This window comes from Poecile atricapillus, chromosome W, assembly GCF_030490865.1.
Source record: "Poecile atricapillus isolate bPoeAtr1 chromosome W, bPoeAtr1.hap1, whole genome shotgun sequence".
In the NCBI taxonomy this organism is placed as follows: Eukaryota; Metazoa; Chordata; class Aves; order Passeriformes; family Paridae; genus Poecile; species Poecile atricapillus.
In genome coordinates this window covers 3,647,553-3,659,951 of record NC_081288.1, presented here as the reverse complement: position 1 = coordinate 3,659,951, position 12,399 = coordinate 3,647,553, and the positions used below count along the sequence as shown (strand labels likewise).

The window sequence follows — 12,399 nt, the reverse complement described above, 5'->3', positions numbered from 1 at the left end:
CAGGCCTCGGTCCAGCACGTGTACTGATGATTCAGAGTGGTGTGAAACAAGCTGCGCGTTTCAGGCGTGACCTAGATTGCATTTATTAGCTAGTCCTAAAATACAAGGTAAGATTTAGTAACCTTATTTATTTTTTCCCACAGTGGCTTAAAGAATGATTATAACAAAGAAACATTCACCTTGAAGCATAAAATTGATGAACAGATGTTCCCCTGTCGATTCATTAAGATAGGTAAATGCATTTTTTCAGCATTCTGAGTAGAAAATAATCTCTTCTGATACTTGTGCCTGTCTTGGCACTTGTGACTTCATTGTACTCAGGCGAAGTATCCACAATAGCTGTTCCATTTCATCATCTTTTAGGCTGGTTAGATTGGAACACAGTGAAGTCCTGTTAATAAGAAATAATAGGTTCATAATTTAGATCCTGGGGAGTGAAAGCAAAATAGAGCAATTTTCAGAAATACAGCTGTTGAGTCAACTAATTGCGGGAGAAGCTGCTTACTGTCCTCCTATGAATTGCTATATAGAGCTTTAAATAAATAACTAAGCTAAATACCTGTAAAAGTTTCAGCATTGACACATCTTGAGTCTGAAAAAGCTTGAAAAGTTCTGTTCTCAAACACGCTCTCAACACATAAAGCAACAGCAGAAGCTTCCCTTGTTCTCTCCCTGCTGCTTTTATCATGATGTCTCACCTCTGGCTAAGGATGAACCCCAGGGGCAGGGAAGGGTTGTACCCCCTCATGTCTTGTTTGGTTGGGGCAGGGGTTGGGAGGTGCTTCCAAAGGCCAGATACTGGGACATGTGATGGCAGCAGGTGGGGATATCTCTTCCTTGCTTTCTGCAGGCCAAAGAGAACAAGAGCCTTACAGTTGTTGGATTTAATCCAAGGGTTTGGAGTCTTTCAGCTTGCTCAGTAAATTTATCTTTCCCTTCCTACCTACTGAGATAGTACAAGAATGACTGGATTTAAGCTAGCTGTTTAAGGGTAAAAATAGAGCAGGGAGGTAGTTGCTGAAAAAGGAGATAAGATCCCGTTGACTAATTTAGATGAATTTAGAATTGTTTTATGTGTTGAGTAATTCTTTTGCCAAGACTCTGATGATAGTGGCTATTTAGGGGCTCCCCTCAGAGCCCTTTGCTCCAGTGTGTTCTTTCTGAATCTCCTCATGTTTGTCAGGAACTGAAAGCTTCAGGCTGGGAATCCAGTAATCGTTTGTGGGGTTTCCTGTTCTTAGAGAGGCAGAGGATTTGATTGTTCACTGGGCTGGTTTCTGGCTGCTGCTTTTGGAAGCAACTGTAGCACTTGGCTTTAGGAAACCTCAAGAGTCGCAGAGGAATCAAGTTAAAGGTTGACTACATCAGGGAAGTTAAATGAATTTTTAAAAACTTTACTTTTTATTATTTATTTTGAAGCTTCCAGCATTAAGTTTTTGGAAAATATTATTTTTCAATGGCTGAAAAACAGCAAGTAGTTCCTGGAGGGCTAAAGTGGCCAGTGGAAAGATTTCAGGCTGCTTCTTTGGATGTGTAAATTGTATTCTAGGAAAGTGTGTTCTGATGAAAAGAAGTGTAGCTGTGAGCTCATACATGTTATGAAAGTGAAATGCTTATTAATTTCTATTACCAGGATGTTTTCCTCTGTAGTTACATGAGTACCTTGTTTTCTTGGGATGGGATCTTTATGTAGCACTTTTCACAGGGGCATGTAGTGATGGGACAAGAGGAAACAGCCTTATCTGAAGGAGAGTAGATTTAGATTAGATACTAGGAGGAAATTCTTGAGGGTGGTGAGACTCTGGCACAGGTTGCCCAGAGAAGCTGTGACTGCCCCTGGATCCCTGGAAGTCTCCAAGATGAGGCTGGACAGGGCTTGGAGCACCCTGGGAATAGTGGAAGGTGTCCCTGCCCACAGCAGGGGGATGAAGGGATGGTCCCTGCCAACACAAACCATTCCATGAATAAACATTATTATCTACATTAATATTAGCTTTGCATTGAGCTGTCACTTCCTCACTGGTTATGATTTGAGATGAGTTTTCCTTTATCTGTAGCCTTTAATTTCCTGAAACTGTCTTCCATGAAGAAATTCCTGTGCTAAGATAGAACTGGAAATGATCTTTTCACCCAAACCTATGAAAGCCTCTGGTTGATAGCTGGTGTCATTTTGTTGATGAAGTTGTGAGAGCGTTTTTTGCTGTGAAACAACTGCAAAACACTGTTACGAAATTCTGTTATTTTTCAGATTCACAGCTTGAAAGTGTTTTGAGTTTGTTAAAATTTCCAAGCTGCTAGCCAAAGTAACTCAAAATTTCAAGCACCGTGCTGTGTTCCTTGTAACAGTGCCAGGAAACAACGCCAAAATCTGCCCTTTTGGACTCTCAGGGACTGACACGGTGAAATCCCGCTATCAGTGAGGTTTGTGTTTGGGGGTTCACAGCACTTGCATCAGGAATTGGCTTTATGATTCCACAGATCAGCACCTACAACACCACTGTCAATAACACAATGGTGGTGTTTATATGGGGGCATGGGGCAGAAGGAACCATGGGGACATCTGGGAGAGGGGAAGGTTCCTGCTCCAGCCTCCATTTCTCGTGTATCAGAGAAATTTTCAGGCTCATAAAATACAGGAAGAATAACCTCTCTCCCTCTGTCAAGAAAAGCCTTGCACTTCTGCTAGTTTAATTACTTCACTTTCAGTTCCTGAGCACTGAAATGCCCAGTTGTGCAGGCTTTTGACCTACTTGACAGGTAATTTTTACATTTCATGTAGCACCTCATTAAAGAACTGGAGAGAGGGAAGAAGATATTTATCTGGACAAAATATCGAAGAATAATCTTTTTCATGTCTGTGGGCTTTGTTTCTGGCTCTGTTCTTGTGATTCCTCCAAGCAGAGATTTTTCTGTGCTGTGTCCTTGAAAGCAGAAGGTGTAAAGACTGATTGCCATGAAAGAACTTGAAAAATGCCAGGTGTAATTCTCATTCCAGTTTGTTACTAGCATGAGATTTGGTAACTAGGCTTCTAGATTTTTAGGCTTTGATTGAACAAAAATGAGGGTTACTTTTTAAATGGATATTTTTTTATTTTTTGCAAGCATACCTGTTTGTATGTGTGCCTAGACAGATGAGGGACACAGAAATTAGCTTGAGAGAGGTATTTAAAATTACTGTGTTTAATGCCTTTGCTATTCTCTTCTCTACTGTAGAGTTGCAGTCCTTGTCTAGGTGTAGCTATTATTGAGAAGTATCCTTTAAAATCATCTTTGTATAGATTAAGAAGTGTTAAGTGACTCAAATACCTTCTGTTTCTCAGAAGAATATTGATGTTTTTAAAAATCATTTTTCCTCTGCTGAGCTTTTCTCACTGTGGAGTGACAATTCAACTGTACTGAACAGTTGCAACTTTTAGGATGGATTGCTCTGGTACCTGCAGAAAAAAAAGCATGGTAAGGTGTCTTTATGATGAAAAGCAGAGGAATTATATAGCTTTAGGCTTTCAACACCTTTGATAGTGGTGCATTTCCATCTCAAAGGTGTGCAGAAGAAAGTGCTTCCACGCTGCACTTAGTGCCTCCTCTTTCCAGGTATAAGTCAGATTGTGGGTGCTCTAAAGGAGATTTTTCTGAAGATCTGAGCACTCCTTTGGAGGCCTCAAAAAAGAGAGGGCAGAAGAAAGGGTAGGAAAGGGTGAGAGGTGTCTCCTGGGAGCCAGAGAAGAAGTTCAAAAATGAGGGGATGATCCAGCAGAACACTTCAACTTGCCTAACTGGAATAGAAATCACATTCCAGTCTCAACCTCCAGCTTTGTTTCTTTTCCTGCTCCTATGGAGTAGTTGACAAAGTTCAGGTTCACTTTTCTCTGCCTGTGCAGTGCTGGGGAAGTGTTTGCTTTCCCTTCCCTATACAGCTTAATGTGTTTTCTTCAGAAAAGATGGTTTCACCATAAAAATCTTGCTGTTAAAAAATCACAGTTTCTGGTGTTATGTTCCTTTATTTTGGTAAAAAGGACTGTTGGAAGCTCTGAGTTAACTGTGGGGAAGACAAATGTCAGTGTGGATGGCTTTGCTTTTTCTTGTGGTGAGAGCTGCCCTGGATTCTTCTGTACATCTCAATAACTTCTTAGGTGTTGTAGTTGGCTTCAAAGTTAAGAGAGTGAATTGTTAATTATTTCTGAGAGAAGTTCCTATAAGTTCTGAGGAGAACTTTGCTGAAAAGAAACAGAGGTGGCTAGAGAAGGTGGTAATACTTTAGTTTGGAAATTGGCCTCAGGTTTACCATCAGGAAATGTATGGTCTTGGCCTATTTGAGGTGGTCTGTGGTTGAGTGTTTCAGTTCAGTGAGCTGGTGGATAGACTTTGATGTTTATAGATGACCAAATACCAAATTTAACCTCAGTTCGGTCTGGTCTGTGTGTTCAGGTCTGAGGACAGACCAAGGATGTTACCCTTAGATGTCGTGGTTTTTCAGACTGCTGCAGTAACGGGTAGGATATCTGAATTTAGCAGCAGTCATGTTTTATGGTGTTAAGTTACCGTATTGGCAGCACTCAGCTTGTGCAGAGGATGAAAGTCAGCAAGAGGGAAGTTTCCTGGGCAGAGTGTGGCATGTGGGTGGGAGACAGGTGACTCTTGGTTTTTCTGACCACTTTGCTTCTTTCTTGTCTCCACAAACATGCACCTACAAGGAACTGCTCTGAAAGCATCACACTGTGTGCTGAATGATCAAGTTTTAAAAAACTGTTTGAAAAGATGGTTTGAGTGGTGTAACACAGAAAGTACCTTCTTAGGGATATTAAAATCTGTTGAGAGTTGCATATACAAAGTCTCTTTGGATCTTGACTGTTCCCAGAAGAAGTTATTGTGAGTCTTCAGCAATAGGTTTGTAAATACACCCTCTAAAACTTAGAAAATCATGTGTTTGAACATGTGCCTTGTGCCCAAACACATTACAGACAATCATAGATGTAGTTTGTTTGAAGTATAAATACTTAAGTTCCTGTAAGAGCTCAAGAACAACTTTATGATGAGTTGGGGTTTTTATTTCCTCAAGGAGTAGGTCAGAAAAACATGAGTTCAACAGGTTAATCTCAGTGGTATTTCATGGTGGTTTGAAAGACAACAAGCAATTTCTCTGTGGCAAAAATAGTGGAAGGGAGGAGGTAGTGGACTCCTTGCTGTTGCTGGTAACTGCTCATTCAACTTTAATACTGTCTTTTCCTGTTTATCAGTTACAGTCAAATAAAAAGGAAACAAAAGTATTTGAAATGAAACCACTTGATTTCACTGCAGTTTTAAGGAGTCAGAGTTCACACACAAGTTTTCTGGGAGCTGGAGTTGCTTCAAAAAGCAGAACCAGGTCTTAACCTGCAGATTAACCACAAAATCAGTGCAAGGCCACAGATGTTAACCCAGAGTGGTAGAGAAGCCGTAGGTAAGAGGCTGTAATGTGTTTCATAGGTCTTTTAGTATTTCAAGTCCATTTGTTCTAATATTCAGATAAAATAGTATCAGCAAAGAAACTGCACAGATTAAAGCTTAAAAAAAAAATAGAGTTTTTAAGTTGGAAATTGACAGTTATCCCTCCCTCCCTCCTCCACAACTTGCAGATGTTACTAATTTTGTAAAATGTAAAATACCCAAGCTTCTTGTCTTCACCATTAGGGAAAATAATTGTTGCTGACAAATGGGGAAATAAATGTACTATGAGGAGCAAATACTGTCGCTAGTATGCTCGTGATTCCCATGCTTGTCAAAGCTTGTTGCCTCTTGGAGCTGTTTTTAATGATAGTGTTTTTGCTCTTCTGCTTAAAGCAAGCTTCTGCTTTGTAATGATCTGCTGTGTTAATGTTGCTCAGCACAGGTTGCTTTAAATGACAAACTTGAACATGATGCATTTGGTAATTTTCCTAAGCTAAGTTAAATGAGCTAGAACTTAAGTCAGAAGCTGAATTTTGTGTAAACTTTAAAAACATTCTGTTGCAATAGTGATTGTTTGATGTTTATGCATACTTTTTCTCCTTTTCCTTTCTTCTCCAGTTCCACTCTTATCCTGGGGACCTAGCTTCAATTTTAGTATCTGGTATGTTGAACTAAATGGCATTGATGATCCAGATGTGGTCCAGCCGTGCCTCAACTGGTACAGCAAGGTAGGCCTGCATTTTAGATGCCTGTTTGTTTGAAGATTCCCAGTCTCAGAATCCTGTGAAACTTCTCTTACTGGAGTGATGTGACCTTTTAATTCCTTGAACAGCAGCTATTAAAACAGCAAACATGCATAGTTGAAACCACATGGCTGACTTTGACCCTAAGGGAAACTTTCTGAATTTTATCTGCTTGTTCTCTTTGAAAAACCAACAAAACAGCCCCAAGAAACCCCAAAACCACCAGCATCACCCAAAAAACCTGCCAGGTAGACATGACAAGAAGAACATGAAAGAAGGGAGCACTGAGCCGAAAGGGACAATATTAGGAGAGTAGTATTTGTATTGGAAAGTAAATGAATCTTAACAAAACCAGATTCCATTTCTCCTTCTTCTTGCCTTCTGATTCTTTTAACTCGAGTCCCTGGACTCCAGAGCCTTTTGGGTTACAGATGCAGCTTTTGTTACAGGGTATAAAAATTACCTTTTTTTAAAGAGAATCCATATTGGTGTCTTACACTTTAGATGTTTCCCTCTTACTGTCTTTTTGCTGAATACCTCAGAACACAGTGGGGCTGGTGCCACTGGACTGTGGGATGAGATGATTTATGCCATTTGTCATTTGATAGACAGAAAGTTCAAAGGGTTCTAAACTTTATTTTTATAACCCGTGTTTAATTAAATATAAGATAGGCCTCTCCTGTGGGAGGGAAGTGCACACTACGAAGCAGAACTCATCTTATTGATACATTTTGTGCATTGGATCTTCTGGAACGATTAATGAAACTCATATTGTGTTGCAGAGAAGACATCCTTCCCAGCTGAGTAAGACTGAGTAGTGGAGCAGTGTATCTCTGCTTCCAGAAGGAAGAACTTAGAAGGAGATAGATATTGTGTGTGATGAGTACTGAGACTCCCTTACCAGATCATGATGCTGTCAGAATGGTGAAGAAGCCATGTGTGACTGTGGTGCCTGGCTCGTGCTCATTTACACCAGCATCATGAGCTGCTTTGTGGAGGATTTAAATAACCAGCACAGTGGAAGTTGTCTGGAGCTGCTTTATGGTCCAAGTGGTGTTGTGGTCATGAATCAGCTGATGATGGATGTCCAGTTCTGAAAAGTCCAGTTGACAGAAGCTGCTAATGGTTTTCCTTTTGCTGGCTCTGCACATGGTGGTGTGTCTGGCAGTTTGGCCCAGTAGCTACGAGCAGGAAGCTCTGATTTTTTTTGATTTTTTTTTTGGTCAGGAGTCATGCAGTGATGATGTTTGTATCTGTTTTGTTCCATCTTAGCCCGTGGAATCGGCAGTTTTCCTGGTCAGCATTGTGTGTAGGGACGGCTTCTTCAAGGGGTGCCAGCATTGTTCTCCTAAAGCTTGGAGCCCCAAAGCAGCAGTGCAGAGACTGAGTCATGATGGTGTGGGCTCTGCTAGGATCCACTGCCAAGTTTTTGGTGATGAGTGCATGTGTCACTGATGTCACTGTCTCACAGGGGAGAGGCCACTGTTGCTGGATCCACAGAGAGGGATGTGCTGTCCCATATTTAGGGAAAGGCAGAAAGGTTGACCTGCTTTTTCCAGTTCTTTCAGATGGTGGGAATATTTTCATGTGTGTTTTTGGAAATCTCAGATTTTTTGGAGTATAATAATTCTTCACTGCCTGCGACATCAGATGAGAGGAAAGTTCTACACCAGATTGCCCTTCCTTTTTGTTTTGTGCCAACAAAACCTTCCTCTCCTGTGGGGAGTGGAGCTGGGGATAATGGATAAGGACTGAAACATTCCTCAGCACTTTCTCCTTGCTGTCCAGCTCAGCCTACTGCCTCCAAAAAGCCTTGCCCCTTTTTCATGAGGAGTGGACATAATTCAGCACCTGAGAAGGCGTACTTTATCACTGGGTACCACTTCTGATAATGGGCACATAAGTATTTTTAATTCTACGAGTTTATTTGACAGTGTTGATGTCTTAGTCTCATGTTCTTGTTACGTTTTTAACCATAGGAATTATTTACAGCTTCAGATCAAAGCTATTATTTGGGTTGTCATCTCTTTAAACCTGTATGACAGCATTTTAGAAGGAGCCTTTTATATAGTTTTTATCCACTTTTTTTGCTTAAAGCAAGTTTTTACATTTAACTTCTGAAGTACCACTGTGGAGTCGCTTGAATATAAACTTCTTTACTGCATCAAGTGGCCAAACTCCATCTAAGTTGTTCCCTGCTTTCTAAGTCAAATCATATCAGTCATAAGAGGCTCAGTGGAAGGGAGGAGGTACCCTCTGTCCCAGGTGTACATTTTGTCTAATTTCTAAACTGAGGGATCTAAAAATCTGGAAGCTGGTAGTTACTGATGTGCAGTTCTCCTTTTGCTTGCTATCCCTTTGTACAAAAAATTTGATTTGATTTTGGCCTTGACTCATGCAAGTGAAGATTTGCTTAAAGAGAGTGTCTTAAGCATCTCTTGGAATGAAAAAAAAGGAGTTGTTTTTTGCCAGTTGTGCTGTAAAACTATTTTAGCTTTAATATTCCTTTGCTACAGCCTTGCATTCTTATCGGTACATGTCCTTGGCCTTTATGTGGGCTGGGAACTGGTTTTCTAAAAATGCATAGTTCTGGCTATTTGCAGCTGTGAAATACTGATGGATTAAGAACTAAAAATACAGCTCATGGCCGTGTTTCTTTTTAGCTGCTTCAGTTTATGAGATTCTTGCTATTGAGCCATTATTTTGAGAGCACAAATTTTTGTTGAATGTCGGTGTTAGTTCCAGGTTTTTAGAAAGATTCTATTCATTTAAATACTATAAACTTCACTTTTTGCAGTAATGTCCATTTAGGTCTAAAATCTTTTGTCTGTAATTCAATCAGTCTTATAGATGCTTAAAGTTACATTTGTTTTTTACCACAGTAGTTGTGTATTAAAGATGGAAATTGAGATTTCTTTTTTTCTTTAATGCCTTAGAATTTAGGCTTGAAAAGTCTATTTAAAAAAATTGGTTCTGCTACTTACCAACTTAAAAATCTGTGTTTCTTATGCATCTTGTTAGCAGCTTTGAAAATTGTAGCTCTTACTCAGAGTTTACTACTCCCTCGTGTGTCTGTGCCAGGATGTTTGACCCAGTGTGGGTTTTCTCTCACCTTTCTCACCCCTTCCCACAGCCGAGTGGGAGATGGGCAGCTGTGCCTCCATCCGTGGTGTAAAAGCAGAGGTTCTGCTTCAAGATGCAGGAGAATATTTAGAAGTTAAAACTTTGACGTGCACGTAAATCCTTGGTGCTGCTGATCCCAAACCCTCACAAACCCGCAGGATTTGGGGTCAGCCTTCTGCCTTTCTGTAGCAGGAGTGCTGGTCATTGCAAGTATTTCCATTCTCACAGCTTTTTTTTTTTTTCCTTCTGCTTCTAGAAAAGCTGTGACCTACTTACTCTTCTAAATTATTTTGTTATGTAAGAGTCATACAATCAAATTATGTAACGCTGATAGCGAAGGCTTTTTCCTGCTCTGTGCTTCGTGTAGGCCTTGAACAGCAGGGCCAAGCAGATGGGGGGGAAATAATGGTCACCCCAGAGATCTGGGACACTGTGCACTCTCTCCTTGTATGCTTATTAAATTGGATGGTACCAAATTGTATAATTTCTATACTGTTGGAAAGTAAATGCCTGCACAGCCTGTAATGCCTCTCATACGGTGCTCCGCCGTGAGCTCGCGAGTTGTTTGTGCAGCGTGGATAAGACATCCTGTCTCTGGGCAGGTTCACAGGTGGTTGCCAGCAGTGCTGGTCAAAGGAAAAATCTCCATGTCTCAGAGGTTTTCTTGTGTTCCAGTAGTACCGTGAACAGGAAGCCATTCGCCTTTGCCTAAAGCATTTTCGGCAGCACAACTACACCGAGGCTTTCGAGTCGCTGCAGAAGAAAACCAAGATTGCTCTGGAGCACCCCATGTTGACAGACCTGCACGACAAACTGGTGTTGAAGGGGGACTTCGATGCTTGTGAAGAGCTGATAGAAAAAGCTGTGAATGGTAAGAGAATCAGAGGAATCTGATCCATGAATTTTAAAAAAAGCGCAGTGAAATATTACCTTCTTTTGAATGTTAGTGTGCCTGGTAGTAGAATTGGCAGGTCCATGTGTTGTTTCATTTCTGGTGTGCTGTCAGCTTTTAGACTTGTGAGTGTGTGTGTGTTGAAGGATAAAAATTCATGAAATCTCTTACCACTGCTACTTTTGGAGTCTCTTTCTCCCAGAGATGACTAGGAGGTGCACTTGAGTGGGTAAAGACAAGTTCTTCATGTAAGCGTTGGCAAGCTGGGGGTGGGCTTAAACTGTCAGGAAAGTCACTGGAATGGTGAGCAGGGAAGCAGAAGACCAGGGTTCTCAGTGGTGATCTGGATCATGGTTTCTGGTTGGAGCTCACCACCAAGTTGGTGTTCAGGCAAAAGTTTTCCGCTGTGTTTGGATGAGGAAGCTCTCTTTGCTTTTGGGAAAAATAATCCTTGGAGAATTGTGTGGAAGTCAGTGACTGGAGGCAGAACCTCTTTTCCTTTGTAGAGTGGGACCTTGGCAGGGCAGTCAGTTTCATTGGAACTGCTATTAATTTTTTACTTGGAAGCTTTCTGCTTAAAAACACAGTGTATAAACAGCTCTCAACTCCTAAGAGGGAGATGTACTCTCTCTTGGTCGAATAGGATACACAAAGAGTGGGGCTGTTGCACTGAAGTGACTCTAAGGACCTGTGCAGCAGTTTTGGATTGCAGTCTGATAAAACAGAGGTGCTCTTGGTTGTGGGTGTAGAGCTTTTTGACTCTGGGCAGTCACTCATTATGGGAGGCTTGTACTGGTGTAAGAGGAAAACTTTGTGTCTGATGCCAGTAGAGTTAGGGACTTAGTGAACCAATTTCATGGATAGCTGGCACCAGAGATGTTACTCTCTAGTTCTGGGCTAATCAGTCATTTCGTAATATGTTTGGAAAGATGCCAGTGTACCTGCTTGACTCCCATCAGTGTGGATTGTACCAAGGAAGCTAGAAGTGGTTCTCAGAATGTGATGGAAATGATAGCTTGAAAACCAAAGGTTGTCTTCCATGAAAACCAACCATCTTTTTGTGATTAAGCCATTCAGTTGAGCAGTTTTAAGGAGGTTATTACAACAGGTCCTCCAAAACTGCAGTGAATAGTTTTCTATGGGTTTGGCTCAAGGTTTCTCTTCCGACAGAACAGTGCAGACCTGCCCTGCGCTGAGCTCCAGGAGCAGCTACACAAGCACTGGGACTGAGAATTGCCATATTCATCGTCATCCTCCTGAGACAGCAGAGTGTTGGCTGGGCTGGGAGCGTGAGCAGCTTCCTGCAATGCAGGGGCATTTTGCAACTGGCAGCTTCCTCCTGAACCGTAATGGCAGGGGAGGATTGCAGGCTGGAAAAGCAGCAGGGAGCTGTTTCTGTCTGTGTCTCAAAGACACGAGTGCCTGGAGGGAGCTGATGAGCCCACCATGACGTTGCAGCAGCCAGAGGAGTGCTGTGTGCTGATGGTGATGATTTTATCATTGCCTCGCTCTGCTGCCTTGGCCATGGCTTAATCTCAGTGCCTGGAGGCTGTCCTCTTTCCACTTCATTGCAGGCTGGAGTGGAAATGATTTCTTGAATGGAATTTCACTCAAAGTCTTAGAATGTACTGAAAAAATACTCTCAAAAATGGAATTTTTTTCTTGGACACTAATGAAGTGAATGTTTGTAGCCTCATTTTTTGAGCTGTTATTTATTAATTTCTTTTATTACTTAACGTATGCTGAGAGTGGGGCTGCTGTCAGCAGTGCTTTGCTTTTCCACTTGTGGAAGTACTGTCAAAGGACCAGCCTGGTAGGAAACTGTAGGTCTTGTATTGTCCTGTCTGACAGACACTTGTTTCTTGTCAGATTTGATGTGGATAATCCTCCTTCCCTGTTTTTTTTAATCATGTCCCTTTTTAGAGGCTGAGGAGCTCAGCATCACTTAGGTGAGCTGGAGGAATATGCTGTAGCTTGTTTTATTAGCCTTTTTATTGTTGCAGCAAGTATAAGAAGCAAGTCATGGTAGTAACAGACGGTGGATAATTTAGCAGGAGAGTCTTAAAGAGCATCATTAGGTTTTGTCACTGCTTCTGAGGGACAGAAAAATATGCATGGGGATGTTTACTTTGCTTCATTTTAATCCGGCACCTGGCTAGCTGAAGTGAAATGTCAGTGTGCGCATCTCCCATCGCTCTGTTGGTCATCCTTAATGAT

At 41.5% G+C, this 12,399-nt stretch overlaps 1 protein-coding gene across 1 annotated transcript in view; it reads left to right on the top strand.

Moving 5' to 3' along the window:
- The window catches only part of LOC131592175 (muskelin), a 93,190-nt gene that overhangs the window by 23,120 nt on the left and 57,671 nt on the right, over positions 1-12,399 (top strand). The window contains exons 4-6 of the mRNA XM_058863502.1: positions 144-232; positions 6,043-6,152; positions 9,969-10,161. Coding sequence (XP_058719485.1) covers positions 144-232; positions 6,043-6,152; positions 9,969-10,161 — 392 coding nt within the window. The remainder of the gene's footprint in view (positions 1-143; positions 233-6,042; positions 6,153-9,968; positions 10,162-12,399) is intronic.